The 24755-nt window shown below is 55.4% G+C and overlaps 1 protein-coding gene across 1 annotated transcript in view; it reads left to right on the top strand.

Annotated features, from left to right (window-relative positions):
* VWF (von Willebrand factor) overlaps positions 1-24755 on the top strand; it is a 136293-nt gene that overhangs the window by 33799 nt on the left and 77739 nt on the right. The window contains exons 7-15 of the mRNA XM_060024146.1: positions 3194-3410; positions 4714-4836; positions 5743-5854; positions 6718-6764; positions 14524-14660; positions 15079-15217; positions 16189-16289; positions 20429-20624; positions 21296-21511. Of these exons, the coding sequence (XP_059880129.1) occupies positions 3194-3410; positions 4714-4836; positions 5743-5854; positions 6718-6764; positions 14524-14660; positions 15079-15217; positions 16189-16289; positions 20429-20624; positions 21296-21511 (1288 nt within the window). The remainder of the gene's footprint in view (positions 1-3193; positions 3411-4713; positions 4837-5742; positions 5855-6717; positions 6765-14523; positions 14661-15078; positions 15218-16188; positions 16290-20428; positions 20625-21295; positions 21512-24755) is intronic.

Here is a 24755-nt window from a genome sequence, read left to right as displayed (position 1 = left end):
TTCCTTTGAGCAGGGAAAAGACAAGGTGGGCCAGCTGGAGACGGGCCATGCTGGACTCTGCACCCCCCGGCTCTCAAAGGGAGAGGGGGTGCCTGGACTCCTGGTTCTGTGTCCACCGAGGTGCCTGGTGCCTGTGCCTGTGAGAGCTGGTCCTGTGGTGCAGGGACGGCTCTAAGCCACCATCCTACAGCCCAGGCGGTGGCAGCAACCACTAGAAAAACCCCATGGTGTTGCCTTTGGGAGCTCTTTTTCTGGTTCCAAATTGTATGGGGGGCAAGAGGTGGGCAAGAGCCACGGCCCTGGCCCTTCTGGGGTGCCCTCTGCTGCCCTGTGAGGGTCCAGTGACCTCACTTTCTGAGGGGCATTTCTGATGGGCTGGGCAGTGTGACACAATGGAAAGAACCAGACACAGGCCTCAGCCTCCTTCCCTGAGTCTCACTTACCAGTGAGGATGGAGATTCTTAGACCTGTCCATTAGAAAGAAGAGTGGGTTCCTCCCTGAGCCCCCACGTCGTTCTGGAGGAGTGTGACCCTCCCAGATAAAAGATCAACAAGAGCAGCCCTCTGTTCACCAGGGAGCCCCCAAATACTAGTGAATTGATAGTGTTGCCGTGGCAACCATTCATCCCCGTACAACCCAGGCAGATGGAGATGGGGAAAGGGACAAAGATGTCCTTCTGTCCTGCTGGTGACCTGCTCACCATTCTGACGCTAAACCTAATGGCAGGAAGGACAGTGGAAGGACTCTCTTTGGTGGCCAGGATGTCGATGCCCATGAGGATAGTCTTCATTTCAGTCTTTTCAGATAGGCACTGTTATCATTGTCCCATCCACAGAGGAGGCGGGGTTGAGTAAACAGCCAGGGTCACACGGCCAGCACATGGAAGAGGCAGAAGCTGGGCCTGGGGCTGTGAAGTCCCAGCAGGTCCTGGGCAGGACCCTCCCTGGCATTGTATTCAGAAACCTCAGTTCCCCCGTGTGAAGCGCTCAGGCGGCACATGGAAGGATGCTTGTCGTCACCCGAGGCCTCTGTGACGTGGGACCCACGGCAGCCGACTTTGTTCATCGGCTGCTTGCTCGGCGCCAGGCTCCATGTGCCCACCTGTGAGACAGTGTCTGTAGTTGGTATTCCCGTCTCACTCCAGGACGCCTTTCTCCAATGAGGGACGAGGCTTGCCTTCCTCCCCGCCATTAGGCAGTGGCAGAGCTGGGCTTTAGCCTCTGCTTTTTCTTGGCCACGCAGGGAGGTAGCTCAGAAGGGTGGGGCCGTGGAGGGAGGGAGAGCTGCTCTCAGCCACGGCTCCCGACATGCAGAGCTGCCAGTTGTCCTGCCCACAAACCTGCCCGCTGCAGCGGCTTTGCGATTCAGCAGTCCCCGCAGCTGCTGCTTTTCTGAGGTGCATAGGGAAGCAGCTGTGCCCAGCTGCTTGGGCCAACTGGCCCTGGAGCTCCCCGGGTCCACCCCAGGGCCTGCAGCGATCAGGGGCCTGGTTCTGATGGCAGACTGTATAGGCTGGGCAGGGATAAGACACAGGTTTCCCTAGGACCGCAGCATGGCCCTGGTGCTTCCCCAGGTGGGTCGTCTGGGTGCTGAGTGTTGAGCACTGGGTCAGATTTCTATTCCTCCAGAGGCCGTGGGCCTGGCTCCTCCTGGCTCTTGATTTACACAGCTTTGCTCTGACCATCCCTGGTACAGTTTGAGCAGATTGGATTTCCCTCTTCTCAAAACCGGTCACTTCTTTCCTTCTTTTACTTCCCCTTTACGATAGCCGATTTGCTCGGATTTACCCTCCAGGGCTCGGCCCTTCCTTCAGGTGCTCTCGTACTCCTTTCATTTTAGCTGAAGTCCTTTCACAAACAGCTGGCTTCCATTCATTTGGACAGCATGTCTATGCATGAAAGGAATTATGCACCCAGCGGGGATCACTAATAGCAACAATACTGTGTTGTGTTAAATCTAAGACAAAGTGTGATGTCGCTTGTAAGATGCACCCAATTTCAGAGATATTACATCATGAAAAAGATGTGCATTTAAATTACTAAAAGCACAGGGCTTCCCCGGTGGTGCAGTGGTTGAGAATCCGCCTGCCAATGCAGGGGACATGGGTTCGAGCCCTGGTCCGGGAAGATCCCGCATGCCGTGGAGCAACTAAGCCCGTGTGCCACAACTACTGAGCCTGTGCTCTAGAGCCCTCGAGCCACAACTACTGAGCCCACGTGCCACAACTACTGAGCCCGCGTGCCGCAACTACTGAAGCCCACGCACCTAGAGCCCATGCTCTGCAACAAGAGAAGCCACCGCAATGAGAAACCCACGCACCGCAACGAAGAGTAGCCCCCACTCGCCGCAACTAGCAAAAGCCTGTGCACAGTTACGAAGACCCAACGCAGCCAAAAATAAATAAATAAATAAATGAGTGACCAAAACACAGAATGCAGAGATGCTCACAAATACGGTGTATGGGGAGGGTTTTGTGCTAACGTGTGTCCAGGAGTCGTCAGTGAGAACCATTCCAAACCTGCCTGTGTCGTGGGGTCGAGGTTGGCAACCAAGTGATAAAACCCAGGAAGAGTCCTTGCCTGGCAGCGCCCTGGCACACGTCATAGAGTCCTGGCGTGTTGTTGCTGATGGGAGCTGGTCCAGTCTTGTCCCAGGAATCCTCTGGGGAAGGTTTGCTCAACTGCATCCCTGACACACCGAGTTTAAATCTCTGGATGAGGCCCGGGAAGCTCTACTCTATAAACTCCTTGTGGCACCCCCTCATCTCTGGTGGAGCAACCAAGGCCAGGGAGGGGAGGGGGCCGGCGCGTGCGGAGCAGATGCTGACTGGCCTTCCTGGCCTCTGAGACGTGTGGCCTCCATGAGAACTTCAAGTTCAGCTCCTTTCATGAGCGTCCCTCTGCTCTTTCCCTTCAGAGGACACTGCCTTCCAGTGGAGGTCAGGGCCCTGGCCTCTGCATTTCCAGGGCTCAGTCTAGGAGGTCGCCCTGGTCTCGGGCTGCGCCATCAAGCAGGGGTCCGACAGTGTTCCACTGACTGGACTGTTTCGTTTGACAGATGTTGACAAGCACCTACTAGGTGTGAGCGAGCATGCTTGGGTTTCCGGGCAGGGTGGGTCTCCAAGCACCAAGGTCAGGGGATGCCAGGCTGCGTGGGTGGCACCCTCGCTGAGGTGGCCTCTCCCTCCTGCAGGGCCTGTGGGAGCAGTGCCAGCTTCTGAAGAGCGCCTCGGTGTTCGCCCGCTGCCACCCCCTGGTGGACCCCGAGCCTTTCGTGGCCCTGTGTGAGAGGATGCTGTGCACGTGTGACCAGGGGCTGCTGTGCGCCTGCCCTGTGCTCCTGGAGTACGCCCGGGCCTGCGCCCAGCAGGGGATGCTGCTGTACGGCTGGACGGACCACAGCTCCTGCCGTGAGTCAGCATGGGACCCCCACCGGCGGGGGTGAGCGTTGTCCATCCGGCTGTTACACCCCAACCAGCCAGTGCCTGCCAAGACCCACATCCCGGGAACCAGTTCCCGCCTGGATCCTGCTCTGTCCCCTGGTCACAGAGCAAGTCCCCTCCCTAACGGTTTTGAGGAGGCTTGAAAGGCCCCCCTAAAAGCCCCCGCGTCACTTCTCCTGCCTCTGTTCTCACTCCCCGTCTTCCTCGCTTGCCCGTGAGCAAATCCATCCCCTGGACTCAAAAACCGGTCCTGGCTCCGAGGGGAATCGCAGCAGTTAAAGTCGGAACTGACTGGGAGCAGGGCGGTGGCCGAAGTGTCCCCGGGGTGATCTTGGGATCCTGGCAGGCTTTTGTCAAGTTCCTCCCTTTCATTTAATCCCTTCTCTCTTCCTGCGGGTGTCACCATCCCTCCCCCTCTCCCTCTAATCTCGTGGATCCCTGGTCATTGTCATTGTCGCCACCCCCAAATTATCCTGATTAAGTACGAGCTTCTCCAGTCACCTTGCAGGCAGCCTCCTGTCCCCGCCGCGACTTCCCACAGATCACAGGGGGCACAGACTGTGGAGGGGAGCAGCCCAAATACTTACACTGCACACATGCGTGTTTTTCAGCTTATAAATCAGAGCTGCCCATCTTTGCTGTGGGGTGTGAGAAGGGTGGTTATTGGCAGCAGCGTTCTCCTCTGGAAGGGGGAGTGGCTGTTTTTTTAGGTCTTTGAAGAAAGGATGGGGAGATGCCTGAGGTATCTTGGAGGACAAGTGGTTTGGGATGCTGGGATGCTCTGGCCCTTCTGGTCCTTCAGCCTGAGTGTCAGTCAGCAGCAGGTGAAGAGAAGAGAGAAAGGAGGGCTGTCCTTGTCCATGAGGGGCTGGGTCCAGCGGGAGGACGGAGGCTCAGGTGATGTGGCTGCCAGGGCTGTCCTGCCTCAGTGGACATAGATAGAAATGAACATGCCTTGTGCGGGGCGTGGCCGTGAGGCTGCGTGCCCAGTGCTGGGTGGGGCATCTGACTGGGCCCTATTTCTTGAGGAAGAGGAACCCTCAGAGGAGGGATGGGATGGAGGACACCATTTACCCCTTGCTTGGCCTTGGGGGCCTTGCATTTTCAGCCGGGGACGTTGGCCCCTGGGGTGCCACTGAGGTGGAGATGGTCCCTGAAGACAGAGGGGGGCAGACAAAGGGGGCACAGGGACTCTGAGCACCACGTGGCTTGTGAGATGCTGCCCTGGAAGGGAACAGCTCCCGGCAGACTCCTGAGTTTTCCATTTCAGGACCGGACTGCCCCGCGGGCATGGAGTACAAGGCATGCGTGTCCCCCTGCCCCAGAGACTGCCGGAGCCTGCACGTCAGTGAAGTGTGTCAGCAGCAGTGCGTGGATGGCTGCAGCTGCCCTGGTAATGACTTCCCACTTCACTTACAGATCCGAGACCTCGCCGGTGCCCTTGGCTTGGGGAAGCCGGATGAAGGCCACCTGTGCCTGTTCCCCATTGCTGACATCAGAGGCCTTTGATTTATTTTTTTAAAGTCCTTGTATGGAGTGGTGAGGATCGAGCTGGTATTTATTTCTAATTTATGTTATCCTGTTGCACTGTATCCATGAAAGCACGTGTGTCTGGGGAATAGAAGGATGGTCTGGGCTCCAAGAGTGACTTTGTTTGGGGAGCACGTGGCCCTATCTGAGCTGCAGTGTTTTCTCAGTTAAGCGTCAGGGAATTGTCTGGGAGAAGGATAGTCTCAACTGTTTCCTAGGTTTGTCGTGTGAGCTCAGCTGAAAAAGAACTTTGCATCAGGAAGTCTTTCTCAGGAGAGACCTTGTGAGCTTTGGTGAAAAGTTCTGGTTAAGTACTGAGAGTGAGTCTTGTGTGTTTTGACTCACGACTTCTCTACTGGAGGAACTTGAACAAAACCCTTGCCTCCGTTTCTTCATCTGATAGGATGGAGATAAATAATCTTCCCCCTCTCTCCCACTGCATTGCTGTGAAAGATAAACATAGCACAAGTTCTTTGAGCTTCCTGGAAGAAGCCTTCAGGCTAGACTCACGGCTTCCCTACTGGAAGGCCTTTGAACAAACCTGTGTCCCCCGTTTCTTCGTCACTAGAGTGGAGATAAATAGCCCTCCTCGCTCTCATTGCAAACCGTGAGTGAAAGATAAGCATCGCAGAACGCATCGCAGAACGAGTCCTTTGAGCTTCCTGCAGGAAGCCCAGAGTTGATGATCGCCCCGGGGGCTTCTGTGGTTGTGGGATGAGTAATGATGATGCCAAGGTCGAGTCTTTTTGCCTTGTTCCCCTTGACCCAGAGGGACAGCTCCTTGACGAAGGCCGCTGTGTGAAAAGTGCTGAGTGTTCCTGCGTACATTCTGGGAAGCGGTACCCTCCGGGCGCCTCGCTCTCGAGAGACTGCAACACCTGGTAATTGGGGCCGAGCAGTGTGGTCTGCGAGAGCTGCCCGGGTCTGTGGGAGGGGCAGCTGGGCCGGCAGGGGCAGTGAGGGCACCGGCAGGTAGAACAGGACCTGGCCTGGGCTGGGGGTGGTTTGGGGAAGGGTGTGGAGGCTGATGATGGGGAGCAAGGGTTATATACAGATCGGCCTGGATGAGGGGAGCTGGGGGTGGTGGTGAAGGCCCCTTCGCATGCAGACAACATCTCTAGCTTTCCCCCCAGCCATGCTTTAATAAGTGACTCTCTCTCCCTGTTGCCTCTGCTTTGCTTGAGCTGTTTCCTCCAGAAGCCCCTCTGGTGTTCCCTGGGCTGGGTCTGTCTGTCCCCTGCAAACGGGGAGAGGAGAACGCCTCCAGACCTCTTCGCTGGCTACCTTTCCCTACTGGGCAGTCTTGCAGGAGTCTCAAGGGCTGCCCAGCATGGGCCAGGGTGTTACCCCTGTCAGCAGCCCGCCCTTCCTCCGGTCTTCTACCAGCTATGTGTGTGTACGCATATGTGTGTGCGCGCGCGCACGCGTGTGTATGTGGGGTGTGTGTGTGTGTGTGTGTGTGTGTGTTTGGAATTTGACTTAGTGCCTGGGTAGACCCCCTAGGTTTCCCTCTTCTTCTATCTGTCTGTTGGGGTTTCTTCCCCTTGGCATTGTCTCCATGTCTCTGTGGCCAGAGCCCCTTCCTGTATACCTTCAGCCTCATGAAGCCCCCTCAGGCGTGAGCGCCTTTCTTCTCTCAGACCTCTCCCCTGGGGCTGTGGGGTGGGCAGTGCACTCCCTAAATCCATTCAGGGATGCCTGCGTTTGCAGACCCACCTGTAACCCGCGCTTCTCTCCCCAACAGCATTTGCCGAAACAGCCAGTGGGTCTGCAGCAACGAGGAGTGTCCAGGTAGGTGAGCTTCCCTCCCCTCTGCCCTCCTCCCAGTGGAGAGGTACAGCCTCCCTTCCTAGACTTGGGAGGACCACTTGGCCAGGCAGGGAAAGGTGGTCTCTGCACAGGTTGGATGCAACCCCCGACCACAGCTCCAGTGCAGAACCAGCTGTGCTAACCCTCTCCTCCCAGGACCAGGAGAGGGAGGTCCCCCAGCAACCGAAAGGGGAGACTGCACCTGGGAACCCTTTTATTGTCCTTTTCCCTTCACCTGTTTGCCCAAAGGATTACGGTTGAACGTGCTGTGAAAACTGCAAGGTCATAGGTGACTAAACAAAGATGAAGCAAATTCCTTGGAAAATTAAGAGGAAGAAGGGCCTGGTAATTCCTTAAGCGAGAATTGAGAAATTTCTGGAATTTTCTGGAATGCCTTATCCAAAGATCTTGGGAGGATCCAAGAGCTAGGAAAACCAGGTCACTCAATGATCCCTCCTACCCTGTCCCTGCCCTGGAAAATCTATTTAGGAAAAGTTTCCTTATAATTTCTGCCCTAATTTAGCCCCAACTCTATTCTATCTACTGCAAATTTTACCCATTCAAAGCTCCCTCTGCCTCACCTTCCCGATGACCCTGGCTCTTCTCCTGATGCTTCTCCCCTTTTGGTCAGTCGTGTGATGTTTGCTATGTGTTAGGCATGGTGTTCAGTACTTTACATGTGTTACATCATCACCACAACCTATGAAGAAGGTGCAATTTATTCTCATTTTACAAAGGAGGAAACAGATCCAGAGAGGTTAAGTAACTCACCCAAAGTCACACAGCTGCTATGAGACAGAGACAAGATTCAAACTCACAACCACCTGACTTCTATTTTGCCTTTCCCTTTACTCTCCTTCCTAGTGCTCGATCCATCCCTTTGCAGGAGGATCATTGCCATCATTCATGAACCCTGGAGAGGCCCCATGCTTAGTTAAAGACCATCTCAGCCTCATTCAAAGGCTGGATACTACTTTGGGATCCCCATGTTTGTAGATTGCAATAAAAGACTGCAAGGCAAATAGCCAAATGATAGGCTCCCCTCCTGTTGGCCCCAAGAGACCACATTGGCTTTGGTGGGCTGGCAGGAGGTTGAGCTTACATACCTGGGATCATATTTGGGGTCTGTGGCTTTAGAATCAGGACTTATCCAGTGCCCACTATACTGGGAAAATTCTGGAACTAGATGGAAACTAGATGGAAAGTGGGCCCCAGGACTTACTCAATTAGTCTGGCCCAGGGATGGCCAACCAGCCGTTTATCTTCTGTGCAGTTCTTGAAGGAAGCACAAAGAACAAAAGATGCTCTTGTAAGTGGTATCAGTGCTCCAATTTAACATAATCATACCCTGTGAAAGACCTAAAGAGTCATTTGAAAGCCATGAGGTCGATGTAATGGACCTGTGAAAAAACTTTTAATATCTAGATAATAAGCATTTATTGTATAAGATCTATGAGGTACAGTGGGTGGAATTAGGAATTTAGCTTACTGTGTTTTGTCAGATTGACTACTAGATTAGGAATTCTTAATAACAACTTCCTATAGGGAGGGCCTTCCTTCCATCCATCCATCCAACCATTCATCCATCCATCTATCCAATCACCTGTCCAACCATCTAACCATCCATCCATCCATCCATCTACCATTTAATCATCCACCCAACCACCTAACAATCAATCCAGCCATCCAGTCATCCATCCATCTACCCATCCATCCATCCACCCATCTGTCCATCCATCCACCTACCCATCCGTCCATCCATCCATCCATCCATCCATCCATCCATCCATCCATCCATCCACCCATCCATCCATCCATCCATCCATCCATCCACCCATCCGTCCATCCATCCACCTACCCATCCGTCCATCCATCCATCCATCCATCCATCCATCCATCCATCCATCCATCATGTATCCATCCAACAATTATTTAAAAACCCACTGTGTACATGATGGAATGCTTAGTCTGGAGTAGACAATGTAATCCCCTAGTCTTCAATTCAAAATTTGGGTGGTAACTTTGCTGAGGATGCACGAAATTTTCTTGATGCCTTGATGGGAAGAGAGCTAGTTCCAACTCTGAGGTCTACTGAGTGGTTTGATATTGTGCCAACACAACCAATAACCTCTTGCTCTGCACGTTCAAAGCCCTGACCCTCTTCTTCTAGATCTGGAGCTTAGTTGGTCCTTGCCTCCCTGTCCATTTCTACCTGTAGCACACAGCATATTTCTACACCTGCCGAAAGTCAGCTGGCAGGGGGGCTGTCTTATCTCCCAGGGTGAAGATTGCTGGCAGAGCTTCTGATGGGAAGGTTCTGGAAGGGGATATGTCTGGCTCTGCTAGTAAAGCAAAGAGCAGGCTGGGGCTTCTCTGTAGTCCCTGGAGGAGCTGACATTGTGATTCTTAGAAATGGAGATCTGGGTTTTGATTCCCTGGAGTAAGATGAGTGTGTACTAGTTGTCTATTACTGTATAACAAAGGGCCCCCAAACTTAGCAAACAACAAACATTTATTATCTCAGAGTTTCTGTACGTCTGGAATCTGCGTGTGGCTTAGCTGGGTACCTCTGGTTCAAGATTTCTCATGAAATTGCAGTCAAGTTGTTGACTGGGGCTGTGGTCTCATCTGAAGGTTCCTCTGTAGTGAAGGGAATCACTCGGAAGCTCACTCATGTGGTGGTGGCCAGGCCTTGGTCCCTCACCTTGTGGATCTCCCCTTGGGGCTGCCTCATGACATGACAGCTGGCTTCCTCTAGGGTGAGTGACCTCAGAGAGAATGAGGCAGAACAGCCAAGACAGAAGCCACAGTCTTTTAAAAACCTGCTCTCCAAAGTGACATCTTTCACTTCTGCTGTATTATATTTGCTAGAAACAAGACCACACGTCCAGCCTGCGTTCAAGGTGAGGGCATCACACAAGATGTGAATACAGGAGGTGGGGACCATGGAGTGGGGGGACCTTAAAGTCTACCTAGCACAGAGAACCTCATGTTTGGGAGTGGGAGGGAGAAAACAATCACTGAGGAGAGCATCGGTCTGTATGGAGAGCGGCTGGAGCGTCTGTTACAGGCTCCTCAGGCCTTCACTGCTCCTGGCACACCTCTGTTCTGGTTAGGAGTAGGGCAGCCCCAGGTGCCTGGGGCTCTGCTAATTTAGCTTCCACTGAATCATAAATGTTTGGTTGGGCTCAATGAGGAAGGAGCATGCCTGTTAATAGGGACTGTTCCTCAAACAAATACAGCTGTGGTGACAGAATTTCAAACTCCTGGCGGAAGAGTGTGGAAGATACTCTGCTGGAGCTGGGAAGTTTATTTGAGGCCCAAGTCCTATGAACGTGGAAAGGTAGCGTGGTCCTGGGCCTGGGAGCGTGAGCTGTGGACTCAGCCTGGTAGGAGTTCCAGTTCCACCGCTTACCAGCTGGGTGACTTTTGGCAAGCTGCTTAACCACTTGCAGCCTCAGTTTCCTCATCTGTCAAATAGGATGATAACAGCAGCTTCATCCCATGAGAGCTGTGGTTACTTGACACACAGCAAGTACTCAGTAAACATTAGGTGTTTTCATCGTCACAGCCACAACTGTTTCATTAAGCAGGGTTAGAGAAGGATGGAGACACGAAGGAGCCCGGGATGGGGAGGGGTGGTGCAAAGCAGGGTGTGGCTGGGACAGGTGGGGCACGAGGCAAGACAGAGCCTGAGCCTTCCCTGGGCTTGGTGGCATGGAGGCCCACGTTGGGGTTCCTGGAGTCTCACCAGACCTCCTTCAGGCCAGGCCACGCGTCGCCTTTTCCTCTGCTTTCTCCACGTCCAGACCTGGATGTACCTGTGCTCCTGGGCACTTGCCACGTGTGCCCAGTATCCCCATGAAATGAAGCTTATTGGAAACGGCAGCCACCCCATACGGCAGTACTGGCCGGTGTCAAGTACTATGAACTCTGGAGTCTGACGGAACGCCCACGTTCAAATTCCTCTTGGGCCACTCTGGGGCCTTGGGCGAGATTTTCTCTGTGCCTCAGTTTTCTCTTCTGTAAACTGGGAATAATAATGCCAGCCTCACCAGAGCAGTAAATGAGGTAGTGCCCATAGAGCACTTAGAAATGCGTCTTGCATGTTTGGTTGAGATTATATTAGTGTGATTCAGAGGCAGGCTTTGGTGAACATTTATGCTGGGAGGAAGCCTGAGTTGCTTTGCAGAAGGCCTGTGGGCTGGCCTTTCTGTAGCCGCATGGAAAAGGGTAGAAGCCAGTGAGCTGAGCAGAACAGCTCCATGGAGACTCCTTTCCTGCGAACAAAGGGGCTTATTTAGAAGAGGTAACATGTTTCCATAAATGAGAGACTTTTCTTCTCTTCTTTTTTCCGTGAGGGAGGATTCTTATTCATGTAGTGGACTCGCTTTAACTCCTGGCTGTTCTTGGTTTTATGCTATTTGCTATTTTAAGAATCACCTGCCTTGCACGCATTCACCGAACTTTTATTGCCCACCTGCTGCGTCCAGTGGTGGCCAGCGGCTTGTCAGGCTGCCTTTTGCTGACCAGCTGGCTGGGAATGTCTTGGGCATCCTCTTGGCAGAACTTGGGCATCTTGGGGACCTCTGGGCAGAGCTTGGGCGAGTGTCAACATGTGGCCCATTCTTCTGGCTCCTGTTCCAGCTCCCGGGCCCACGGCTCCCTAGCACCTCACTCAGCTGTCTTCCTGGGTTTCCCGTGTGGTCAGCCCCATCCCTCAATTGTACCAAGGAGATAAGCTAAATATAATACAGTATTTAGATTTCTGATTCCCGAGAAACTCCAGAATGCCAATCAGGGGGAGGTCAGAGCAGGAAATCAGATCAGAGGATTAGATTCTGACCCAGAAGTTTTGCTTTCGAATGTTTGCATATTTTCTCGTTGACCCCTCTTTTCCTGAGCATTGTCAGAGATATTGCAAGTTCAATTTCTTACTCAGATAAGAGTGCTGTTGAGAAAACAAAGAGGGGTTGGGGGAGGAATTCCCACCCATCGCACTGCAATGGGGTCAAGACATGTGATACAAAGGGCCGTGTCATCCTGTTTGTAGAATGATGGTGGCTTCCGAAAAATAGCCATTTTAAAAAGACTTTCTTGTGACACCTGTGGATTTGGAATTCCACCGGGGCTACAGTCAGTCGGGATGACCCTGGCCCCTAACTCATTGCCTGTTCTGCTCGGACTTCCACAAACAGTGACCCGTCACTCGTGCCCTTCTTGTGGGGCAATGCAATGGGGAGGCACGATCTGCTTCTACTCACACTTCTGACACCACATGTGTGTGTGTTTCCCCCCGACAACAACCAATCCTCTGACTTTCTGGACACCACCCGGGTGTCCTACAATTCAGTTCAGTTCTGACCCTGACTACCCAGAATTAGCACAGACCCCGCAGGTGAAGGGCTCCGTCCACGTGCTCCTGCTTCTGATGGCAGCTATGATAATCGTTAGAATGGCTCACAGAACTCAGGCAAACACTTTACTTACTATTACTGGCTTATTACAAAAAATATTATAAAGGAGACAAATGACCAGCCAGATGGAGATGTACACAGGGTGAGCTCTGGAAGGGTGCTGAGCACAGGAGCCTGTGTCCCTGTGGAGCTGGGGTGTCCTACATGTAAATATGTTCACCAAACCGGAAGCCCTCCCAACTCTGTTGTTTAATAAGCGTTTTTACGGAGGTTTTACTATATAAGCACGACTGATGATGATTATTTTTTTTAAGATATTTTTGATGAGGACCATTTTTAAAGTCTTTATTGAATTTGTTACAATGTTGCTTCTGTTTTATGTTTTGTTTTTATGGCTGCCAGGCATGTGGGATCTTAGCTTCCCGACCAAGGTTGAACCGAAGTCCCAACCATTGGACCGCCAGGGAAGTCCCTAAGCCTGGTTGATTATTAACTCAGTCTCCAGCCCCTCTCCCTTCCCTGGAGTTTGGGGGATGGGACTGAAAGTCCCAACCCTCTAATCATACTTAGGTCTTTCTGTAACCAGTTCCCATCCTGAAGCTCTCGAGGGACCCGCCAAGAGGGGCTTCATTAGAACAAAAGGTGCTCCTCTCACCCAGGGCATTCCTAGGGCACTAGAAGCTCTGTGTCAGGAATCAGGGACGAAGACGTGTATATTTCTTCTTATCACAGAAGATGATGCTGGTGAGGACGATCTGGGGCCTCCCTGTTTTCTCCGAATTTCTCTGGGCTGAGTGTGCCCTCCTGGCCCACGCCATCTTAGAAGGGGTTAGTTGCTCTGGGCACCAGGCAGAGGGACACTCACTGTAACCTGGGGCTACTCGCCCTCCCCCCTGCCTTCCAGCACATACCAAGGGCAGGGCCACACCTGGACCCAAAGCCGGTCCTGCCCCTCCCCCCCCCCCCCCATGCCTGCTGTGTCTTTCAGTGCAAATCTGGGCATGAGGTGGCAGGCAGGGGGCCGATGGGGCTTGTCTTTGACAGGTGGACAGCTGGAACCCCTCTCAGGCCTCTGGGGACCCCTGGCATCAGCCCCTGGAGATGGGTCCAAGGGGGACTGGCTGTAGGACCCTCCTGGGGGGAACTTGGGGTGCAGAGCAGAGAGGTGCTGTGGAGGACGATTCTCTGCTGTTCGGAGGCCGGGGGCACTGGGAGGGGAAGGAGGGCCCCTGCTTTATGGAATGGCTGTGGTGTGTGTCTGCTTTGCTTTCTCTATAGAGTAGAAGGCAAGGAGGAGAGGAAGCAGGTAAAGGGAGCCTGGGGAGGGTTCCAGATGCGGGCCTCGGCTTCAGCGGGTCCACTGTGGGCTGAGCTGGGATTGGGCCAGTGGGGAGTCACTGGCGGCATTAGCAAAGCCCCCCTCCCCCAGCACGGATGACCTGCGGTCCGAGGTGCACTGGGCCAGCACCACGGGCCGGCACTGGGGCCTGGGAGGACAGAGTAGCTGTCGTGTGGGTGCGCGTCGAGGGCTCGAGCGGCAGGGTGATGCCAGGGCATCCTCGCACCCATCCCCAGACGCGTCAGCTGGCTCAGGCAGTGGTGGGAACATGGGCAGATGGGGTCCTGGGCCCCCATTGGCCCCAGCTGAAATCACAGCATGGATTTGCCCAGGAGGAGGCCTGAGGGCCGCCCCTCGGCTGGCGAAGGGGTGAGGATTGGGTCCTGGCCCCTGCACTGCTGGGCTCCCCCTTCCCCCATCACTGCTCTGGGCGGCCTTTCTGCCCTCTTGCCCTCAGGGACTCTCGTGGAGGGGGGAGTGCCCACAATGGCAGCGCAGAGAAAGGCCTCTGCAGGCCCGAGGCCCTTGGCCCCAGCAGAGCCAGAACCTGGAGTGGCCGTGGGGAAGGGCTGGGGGCCACGGTGAACCCAGAGCGCAGAGCCGGAGCCACAGGTTCTGGTCTGGCTCTGCCACTCCTGGGCTGTGGCTGTCACTCCCCTGAGGCGGGAACTGACCCACCCGGCCCTGACCTCTCAGGGCCAGAGGAGTGGCGCCTGAATAGAGTCCTCCCGTGGAGCCCCTTTATAGGCTGCAGTGAGGGGCACCCCCAGGAGGTGCCCTGCTGGGACACCTGCTCTCCCCTCCCCTGTGTCTCCCAGGGGACCCGCTGGGACACCCGCTCTCCCCTCCCCTGTGTCCCCAGGGGACCTGCTGGGACACCCGCTCTCCCCTCCCCTGTGTACTCCAGGGGACCCGCTGGGACACCCGCTCTCCCCTCCCCTGTGCCCCAGGGGACCCTCTGGGACACCCGCTCTCCGTCCCCCAGGGGCGTGTCTCATCACAGGACAATCCCACTTCAAGAGCTTTGACAACAGGCACTTCACCTTCAGTGGGATCTGCCAGTACCTGCTGGCCCGGGACTGCCAGGACCACACCTTCTCCATCATCATAGAGACGGTCCAGGTGAGCCTCGCCAGGCAGCCCCAGGGCAACCGCGGGGGTGAGGGGGGCAAGATGGCTCCGTGTGCGCGGCCTTCCTCTGGACAACTGAGCAAAGGGGAAGACAGACAGGGCGCACGGGGCTCCCCTGAGGACCCTGAGCGCCTGTGGAGCAACAGGCCCAAGGACCAAGGGCAAGCAAGGCCTAGAATCCTGATGAAGGACCAGAGCGGGATGGTGCTGGGCGGTGGGAGGCCTGGGCTTTGGGCCTCTCTGTGGCATAACCCCGGGCCCTTCCCAGAGATGGTTCTGGGACCGGGGAGTGGTTCCGTGTGAGAAGGGCTGCGTGGGTGGAGGGCTTTCCCCGAGTGGATGGGTCGGGGGCTGGGCCGCGGGGCTGGCGGGGATTTGGTGACGTCCCTCGGTGTGCCCCCCTCGGCAGTGTGCCGACGACCCCGACGCGGTCTGCACGCGCTCGGTCACCGTCCGCCTGCCCGGCCAGCACCGCAACGTCGTGAAGCTGAAGCACGGGGGAGGCGTTGCCGTGGACGGTCAGGACATCCAGATGCCCCTCCTGCAAGGTGGGTGCCCTCCGCCCCCAAGGCCCCGCCCAGCTCACCCTCAGCGCCCCCGCCCCTCGGCAGTGCTCGCTGCCGCCTCTTCTGCGCAAATGTGCAGGAGAGCTAACTCTGGAGGGCAGGCTGGGCGTCCTGGCCTGCCTCCTGCAAGAAAGGAAGGCTTCCTGGAGGAGGAGGAGCAGAAGAAGCTGGCTGGGGGCGGGGTGGCTGTTGATGGGTCAGACCCCAAGATGTCATGGGGCAAAGCCAGATGACCCCGTGACCTGTAGGAAAATCTACCTGTTCAGTGACTTTGCCAGGTTGTTATGCGCCATTTTGCACAGCCTATTTCCAACCTTCACCCTCAGAGGGGCTCCCTGACGCCTCCCCTCTTCTTCTTCTTCTTCAAGACCACTGGCCAGCCCATGGCCCATTATCCCGGCTTTGCACATGGTGAACTTGAGGGTGTCTATGTGTGTTAATGCTATGTGTGTCTCTCCGGGGAAGAGGTATGCCTCCTACCTCTTCCCAGAGAAAACTGCCGTTTCAGCTGTGCGCAGAGCACCAGTCAGCTGTGAGGACTGAGTAACTTAGCCTGGAAGCATGTGCAACAGCAGAGGGGCCCAGGAAGTGCTCAGGGGTTAGGGGTTCAATGGGAAACGGACCCAGGCTCAGGGCACCTGCCTCAGCTAAGGATAGAGGAGCCTCTGCTTCCCCCTTGTGGCAGTACAGGGAATGGCAGGCTACAGCAGGGATAGATATGGAGGTGCCTTCCTGGGGGAGCCCAATTTGCACTACACCCACCCTGATCACCTTGCCTCTGAGACACCCCCCCCACCTTAAGCCTCATGGACATCCCCAGCTGCCCCCTAACTCACTGCTTTCATTGCTACAGTCCTTTGTGAGATACCCCATCTTTCCCTACGATCCATCTGCCTGCCGCTCTCCTGCCCTCTCCCCATCTTAGCCTAAATCCCGTCCTTGCTGGGTTCCAGGTGACCTCCGCATCCAGCACACCGTGATGGCCTCCGTGCACCTCAGCTACGGGGAGGACCTGCAGATAGACTGGGACGGCCGCGGGAGGCTGCTGGTGAAGGTAGGCGCCCTCCTGAGCACGGCCACCCTGCAGCCAGACCTTACAAAGTCCCCGTTGTGCTCTGGGGGGAGAGCTCAAGGGTGGGAGGGGAATTCCTTTCTCCCCCGGCCCTGCGCCCCCAGAGCGAGGAACAGGCCTCTCTGTGTATAAGAGGCTGGTGTTTGCTGTCTGGATGTCCCTTGTTCACCCCGGGAGTTCCCGAGTGCTGGGCTCTGGTACCCCAAGGGGTGTCCAGCCTGGGTGGGCTCATGTGGGGCTGGGGAAGCAGTTGATTTGCTGCCCAGGCTCCTGGCTGCAACAAGGCCTGGAATCAGGGGGTGTTCCCCGGGGCGGGGTGCCCACAGTGGGACTCACAGCCAAGACCCTGTGTCGTGTACCCACTGCCTGTGGAAGGTTGTCCTGGGAACTACCAAATCCCTGCCGTGGTCCCGGGGCCTCTGCAGCCTAGGGGCCACTTCCTCTGCTTCCTGTGGCCCTAGAGTCATGCTGGGAGGGGGAGCCATATATTTCACAGGGCTTCCAGATACACTGTTTCCCTCTGGAAATTTCCCTGGAAGGTATTGTCACTGCCATTTCATAAACGAAGCAAGCAAGGCTCGTGGGGGCTGGGAGACGCGCCCAGGACCGCGCACCCGGTCAGCTCCCCGGGCAGCGTCGCCCCCAGCAGACCAGCGCTTCTCACTCTTAGGTCTTCAGATGCCTTTGCACTCTTCAAAAGTATGGAGAACCCCGAGATCCTTTACGGAGGTTATAGCCATTGATACTTACCAGATTAGAAATTAAATCAGAGACATTTATTAATTCATTAAAAAATAACAATAGTAAAGCGACTACACATTGATATAAACATTAAAAAATCTGTTTTCCGAAACAAAATTAGGTAGTGAGAATACCACTGTTTTATGTTTCTGCAAATTTCTTTAATGGCTGGCTTAATGGAAGACAGCTGGAGTCTCATCTGCTTCTGGGTTCAATCTTCTGCAATATTACATGTCAAGCAGACTCTGGAAAAGTCCACTGCACACTTGTACAGAATGAGAGGGAAAAAGCCAAGTAACGTTTTCGTGTGATTATGAAAATAGTTTTGGCCTCGTGGACCCTTTGAAAGGGTCTCAGGGATCACCCCCTACCATGGGTCCCATGTCCACACTTTGAGAACCCCCACCCTGAATACATTAGGATCCCTGGAGTGTCCCCTCCTGCTTCCAGAGGTTCCGTGTTCCATAAGCCCTCGGTATGATCCCGTGATGGGCGCCTGGGGTGTCCTCGATGACATCCTGGTGGTCTCCTTCCTCGTGATGTCATGTTCTTTCTTTCTCTTGTCTTTGAAGACCCTGAGAAAGTTCCAAATTAACGCCTTTTTTTTTCTTTTATAAAAAATAAAACTATGACCACACACTATAGAACATGAAGGTTTTTGGAGATCTTATCAACCCCTCAAGTACAGTTGGAAATAAAGATCCTATCTTTTCTGGAGCAGGAAAGTGACTCCCAGTCAGTTGGTTACAGAGTGAGAGCAGAACTTGGGTCTCCTGCGCCCTGGTCTTCAAGGGCGGTGCCCCTGTCAGCCGTCCCACTTTCTCAGGCATCTCCCACCACACCGAGAGGGTCTTGATCTGTCAGGTGCCCCTCCCCGCCTTCAGCAGGCACATATATCTTGGTCTTGTCTCGGGTGGCTGACCTCCCTGCCCCAGGTTTATCTGTCTCCTCTGAGGAGAGAAGGGGCACTTGTTTCTGTGGGAATGAGATGCAGGGTTATCTCTGGGGCTGCGTTTGGTCAGTTTGGCTAAAGAGAAGAAGGCTTCCCTGGTCAAGACTCAGGACAGGGCAGACGACCCCGGGGCCTGGGGAATGCGCTATGTGTTTCGGCTGGAGGAGGAAAGGGGGCGTTTGTGGATGGGGTGGAGGGAACGTGTCCCCATGCTGACCCCAGGGTTTGTGGGGACCACCGAGCTGAAGACCCCTGCTGGAGGTTAGGACGCCAGGGAGCGGCAGGGCGGGGCCCCCACCCCCCGGGAGGCAGCAGCCAGATGAGGTGGGATGAGGGGCTGCCAGTGGCTCCCCGGGGGGGCACGGGTCCCGAGGTCCAGGCAGCGGGGCCCTGCTGGCTGTGACGCAGGCGCAGCTCGGCATTAGGCCAAGCGGAGTAGAAGGGACTCTGACACTTTTCATCCTGTCAGAAGTGACACCGCTATTTCAGATAGCAGATAGCAAGTGCGTTCTCCAAGTCCCTGATCTCGGACAGTCGAGGCACTGCGGGCCGGGAGGAGGGCAGCCTGGCCTGGCTCCCACCAGCATGCGCACCCTCCTAACCCTTGCTGAGCCAACCTCTGAGACAAGTCCCTGGGACGGAAGGAGACAGGCTTAGAGAGTGGGGGAGGGTGGAGACGGCAGACCTGGCGGGTGTGCCCGAGGTGACCTGGGGAGCCTGAGGTGCTCAGGGCCTGAGAACTAGGAGGGAAGAGAGCGGACACTGAGATGGGGGTGAGGGGACAGACGCCTCCCCGGCTTCACTGCTTCGCCGGGGCTGGCCTTGGGTGTCGGCGTCCGGAGAGGAGCCTCGCTCACTCACGGATCCGTCCAGACACTGTGCAACCATCCACGCACCGAACTGGTGGCCGAGGTCCAACAGTGAAACAAAGCGGACCAGAATCCTGGCTTCGTTTAGTTTAAATTCTGATGGGGGGAGACGCACAGTAAGCAGACCAACAAGGAAATTGTGTCACGTGTTAGAAGGCGATAAATCCTGGCGAGGGAGAGAGAGGGAAAGCAGAGGAGGGGCAGGAAGTGCTGGGCGGGGAGGACTGACGTTCTCACTGCGAGGTCAGGGGAGGGCTGGTGCCTGACGCGCCAACGCTTGCTGTTTGTCAAGCAAACGAGGAAACGCTACTCCATCCTCCTTCTTATTAATGATATTTACTTGGGTACAATTTGTACGGGTTTGGAACCCGCACTAGCTTGTTCATCCTGCATCTTGTCAAGTCAGAGCTGGAAGGGGCTCCAGGAGATGACCTCACAAAGCCCGGCCCAGCAGGTATCAGAACACAGGGAGGTTCCGCAGCCACAGTTTAACCCTGGTAAATTGCAGAGCAAGAGTCAGGGCCCTGGGGTCCCAGCTTCTGCTCCAGTTTGAACCAGGACCCCCCTCAGTAGACACCAGCAGATGCCCCCGGCCATACCGTGTGAGAGACAGGCTCGACTCCCCAAAACGTTCCTGAATGTGCATCCCGGACTCAGAAGCAGGAGAACAAGCCACGTGCCGGTGGCCTGCATCCCCCGCTGCTCACCCTCGCAGGCTGCCCCCGGGTCCTCGCTGACCCCACCTCCTCTGATCATGATCACAACCCCCGGGGTCCTCTTGGCTCGGGACCTTTTCTCCTCAGTGATGCTCAGTGGCCAAGTCAAAATCAAGAAGTTAGGAAGGGGGACGGTGGCTGAGTGTTTAAGAATCCGCCTGCCAGTGCAGGGGACACGGGTCCGAGCCCTGGTCCAGGAAGAATGAGAAGCCCGTGCACTGTAATGAAGAGTAGGCCCTGCTCGCCGCAACTAGGGAAAGCCTGTGCACCACAACGAAGACCCCATGCAGCCAAAAAAATAAATAAATAAAATAAATAAATTTATTTAAAAAAAACAAAAAGAAGTTAGGAAGGTGTTTTTCTTTGTCACCCAATGTACGTTCTAAGAAGAGTTGCACCGTAACAGCTCAGCCTGCTTTGCCCATGTGTGTGGCAGAGATAAGTGTGCAAGAAAGGGGCGCTGGCTTTGCACTCCATGCCCCTGGGCATCTCCTCTGACAGGCAGGGTGACGGAGCTCCGCCCATCCACTGGTCGCAGCTCTGTGACCTCAGGCAAGTTGCTGTCCCTCTCTGTGTCCCTGTCTTTAAGTGACAGGATAATCTCTAAACCTTTTCCTGCAGGACAGGTCTCTGACTCAAAGGATTTAAGAGGGGGCACGGAGCTGCTGGTGAAGATACTGCAGTTCCCGTTTTCTTTTCTTTCGCAGCCTAGGGCTTAGCTGAGGTTTATTAAATTCATATTTATTTTTCACCTGGGGATCGCTTTTGATGAAAACCATCTCATGAGACCAAGGAGGCTGCGGCTGCTTTGGCGGCTGCTCCAAGGTGGTCTGTCCCCCGCAGCTGTCCCCGGTCTACTCGGGGAGGACGTGCGGCCTGTGCGGGAATTACAACGGCAACCAGGGGGACGACTTCCTGACGCCCGCGGGCCTGGTGGAGCCCCTGGTGGAGCACTTCGGAAACTCCTGGAAGCTGCGTGCGGACTGCGAGGACCTGCAGAAGCAGCCCAGCGACCCCTGCAGCCTCAACCCGCGCCTGAGTATGTGAGACCTGGACTGGGGGCCCCCGGAGCCCCGAGCTCCCTCGGGTTCCAGTGCATTCCATGGACGGTGCGCCCACCGTGGGGGGAGGGGCAGGCGCGCCCCCAGAACCCTGAGATTCCCCCAGGTTCCAGTGCATTCCGTGGACGGTGCGCCCACCGTTGGGGGAGGTGGGTCTTTGTTTTCACCATCAGCATTTGATGACCTTCATCTGGATCATTTATTCTTCAAAGTCTCTTTATTGAGCACCCTCCGTGGGCCACACCCTGGGAAAGAAAAGAGTAGCCCGTAGTTCTTCCCCTGGACGTTCTCCGTCTCTTGGAGCAGCAATTAAATTATCGTAAGATAGATGCACGGGGCTGGCCATGGGCAGATTCGTCTGCGGTAGCGTCCTCAGGCCTACATCGACTGCCCCCTCTTACCCTCTTACTCATCAGGGAACCGTTTCTCCCTAGGAAATGTGGTTGATTATGTATTTAAGCCATCAGGAAAGTATATTGGCTGCGGAAGAAAAATCGCCATGATTCCCAGACCTGCGAGAATTTGTTTTTACCGCTGCTGCAGCGAGGGAGGGGCGGGGACGGGGATTTCGAGCCGGAGCCGGTGACCCTGGGGTCCGCGCGCGCATCGCCTGCGGCCGCCTCAGACCACGCCACTCCTCTCCCCACAGCCAGATTCGCGGACGAGTCCTGCGCCATCCTGACGTCGCCCAAGTTCAAGGCCTGCCACGGCACCGTGGGCCCGCTGCCCTACCTGCAGAACTGCCGCTACGACGTGTGCTCCTGCACCAACGGCAGAGACTGCCTGTGCGACGCGGTGGCCAACTACGCGGCGGCCTGTGCCCGGAGCGGCGTGCGCATCGGCTGGCGGGAGCCCAGCTTCTGCGGTGGGTGTCCTCTCCGCCCGCTGCCCTTCCAACGCCACGCCACCTAGCGGGATCCACGCGGATGCCCTGCAGCCTCCGCGCTGGTCCTGTTCAGAGCGCTGTCTGAACGGGCCCAGGGCATCCCCTCCCGTCTCCTCTCCCCGAAGGACGGGGCGATGGGGACGGACCTGTACCTGGAGGGCAAGTTGACCCCCTACCTGGGGGCCTAGAACCTTGGTGTCCCTGCCTGGTAGAGATTTCCTGTGGTCGCTGCCACCTAGCGTGGGATGCATGTAGGGCCGGGTTGAGGAGTCAGTGGGTCCCTGCATCCCTGGAGGATCTGATGAAGTGATGGGAGATGCAGGTACCAATCCTCTGCTTAAAACTTAAGGCAAACCATCGGGGCAGTCCCCGCCCACATCTCCAGCACTGTGTGAAGTCATATAAAGTAGAATAACATCCTTGTCCCCAGACGACGTGAGAGTCCCACCCTGCACTGTTAGATGCCTGGCACTGGAGTTGGTATCTGCCCCACACTCTAGTCCCTGGTTGGTTGTTACTGTCGCTCTGGGAACATTTGCCCAGTGCCCTGCGTGGTGAGGCTGTAGCAGTGCTTCAGGGCCTCAACCTTCCTTTTTGAGGCACAGACGGAAGCTGCCTCCCTACTAGGTGCCTGTCACACTGAGCGAGAGAATTAGTAGATTAAGGTCGGGGTAACCAAGGAAGGCTTTCTGGAGGCGGTGCACTTGACCAGGCTTTTAAAAGGCACTTTCTTGACAAAAATGTTGTTTCTGTTGGTGGAATAACAGTTGGGATGCGTAGAAGTGAAGGCGTTCAAGGAGGATAAGGTCTAGTGGATACTCCGATTTATAGGGTGAAGTAGATGCGTTTGGAGACTAAAATGTCAGTGGTTCCGACAGAGCAGGAAAATAGGAACTACAAGAAACGGCAAAAGGTCTTAATATCATGTATTTGAAGAGAAGTTTAGGTTTAGGGGCTCTAGAAGTGTCACTATTTGGGGTCAGATGAGCCAACTTATGATTCGAGTCTAAGCCACTTTATAAAAACAAGAAGCAGAGACGAAGTAAGGACGAAACGGAACAAGTGTTTAGATGTGTGAGGTTGTGCCCCTGTCCCTCTAGCCCTGGGGTGTCACGGGGTCACGGGCCAGCAGCTGGGAGAACTGAGGCTGGGACCTCTCTGGGTAACTTGCTTCGAGCGCTTTACTTCACCCTCCAAAAACCCTTATCAGCATTTGCTGTTCAGAAATTGGGGGCGTAATTTGGAGTAAGTGGCGTCTGTCTGTGACTGTGCTTTGGTGGTCCCCCAGTGTTAGAAATTAGGCATCATCCCTGTGCTACAGCATCCGAGGGGTTTCCTAATTTAGGACAGTCTCCCAGCATGCTGAGGGCTTACCGAAATATTCTTTAAACTTCAGGAGCAGCTGTTCTTAACCTCCACCCAGAACAGAACAAGAGGGGGTGAGCTGACCCCGCAGCAGCGGGCGCTGAGCTTTGTTTAGAGTTTCCTGGCTCCTGAGGCAGGAAGTGTGGGTGGTGGGAAGGACCTGTCCCTGGAGACTTTTAAGGACAAGAGGAGTCTGTCTCTATGAGTTGAACCAGTGAAAACCAGCCAGGTGGTCACGGGTTGTCCCTCTGAGGCCTGAGGAAGGTAGGCGGGATGCCTGGGCTCCTACCTTCAACCTGCACCTCATGTTCCCTTCCTGAGAAATGAACAGACTCCCTAAACCACTAACTGCATCCCCAAGAAGAGGCCACACCCACTGGGGGACACTCCTGGAGCAAGGCCTGATTGCGTAGCTGCTTCGCAGGGTGCTGAGAGGAGAGTCCAGAGAAGCACAGCACATGTTTTGTTTTTTTGTTTTTTTGTGGTACGCGGGCCTCTCACCGTTGTGGCCTCTCCCGTTGCGGAGCACAGGCTCCGGACGCGCAGGCTCAGCGGCCATGGCTCACGGGCCCAGCAGCTCCGCGGCATGTGGGATCCTCCCGGACCGGGGCACGAACCCGCGTCCCCTGCATCGGCCGGCAGACTCTCAACCACTGCGCCACCAGGGAAGCCCACAACACGTGTTTTTCCTTGTAAACTGGTTATGCTTCCTTTGGAAAGACAAGACCACGGGCCTCTGGCAGGCAGGGACCAAGTCTTACTGTCTCTGCATCCCCCAGCCTAACAGAGCCCCTGCCACGCCGTGGACGCATAGTCAACATCTGTTAAACTGATGCACATTACCTCTGGGGAAGAAGGAGCAATTTAACACAGCTCCGAGCCAGCTCCCCAGAGAGAAAAGCCTTCCTGCTCCTCCTGGATGGGGGAAATTGCCCTTTTAGGCGTAGGCTCAATGGATTGAATGGAATTCCCATCTTGATGGCCCAACGCAGTCCCATCTTAATCTGCCTTTGCTCTAAATATTCATCCAATGACCCAGCCTCTCCGCTGGTTCAGAGAAAAGCCTGTGTCTAATGTGGTTAAAACCCCTCCCCTCAAACACCACCCCCGGAGCAGTTGTAGGCAGGGAGGTTGCAGGGCTTGGCCGTTTCTGAGGTTCATGGCCAGGCTTTCCCTTTCCAGCCCCTGTGGAACACAGCCAGCGGGTTTCTGCTGTAGAAATGGCTTCTGACAGGGAGGGGAAGGGTTCTAATGGTCCTGGGAGGAGTGTCCCCAGTGAGATTCTCATTTCTTGGACGACAGCTGATCAGCAACGAGAAAGTGTTGTGAAAGAGCCTAGGACCCCCCCCCCAACACCCCCCTCCCCCCCCAGTAAAGGATTCCATCGTCAGGGTGCTCGCGAGAGGGCCGTGAGTGCAGAGCGGGCTGAGTGCTGGGTCCTCTTAGGAGGGGACCTTTGTCTGGAGCCTGTGGAGCTGGGACTGCATTTCCCCTGTTATCACGAGGGCAATAAAGCAGCAAACATCCACCCCCTGCCAGGCGGGGCTCTGCACTCACTTAACCTTCATAGCGACCCAGGTGGACGTTACTTTTATATTCCAGAGAGGACAGTGCTAGCTAGAGGTGGCACTGGGACTTGAACCCAGGAGTTGGGGATCCGGCGCCCACTCACTCCCTTAGCTGCTTTGCCGCGTTGCCGTGCTTCCTGTCAGCCTGTGTCTGTTGTGCCGTTTCTGTGTGGGAGGCCGGGGGGTGGGGTGAGGGCTGTGGGTAGGTGGATGCTGCCTGCGTTGCTGGGGCAGGTGTAAGGGTGTCCCTGCTCTCTGTGACCGTCACGTCCCCAAAGCCTGGTTCCTAG

The sequence above is a fragment of the Delphinus delphis genome, chromosome 11 (genome assembly GCF_949987515.2).
Source record: "Delphinus delphis chromosome 11, mDelDel1.2, whole genome shotgun sequence".
Lineage (NCBI taxonomy): Eukaryota > Metazoa > Chordata > Mammalia > Artiodactyla > Delphinidae > Delphinus > Delphinus delphis.
The sequence above is the reverse complement of the archived record's forward strand: the minus strand, read 5'-3'. Positions and strand labels throughout refer to the sequence as shown.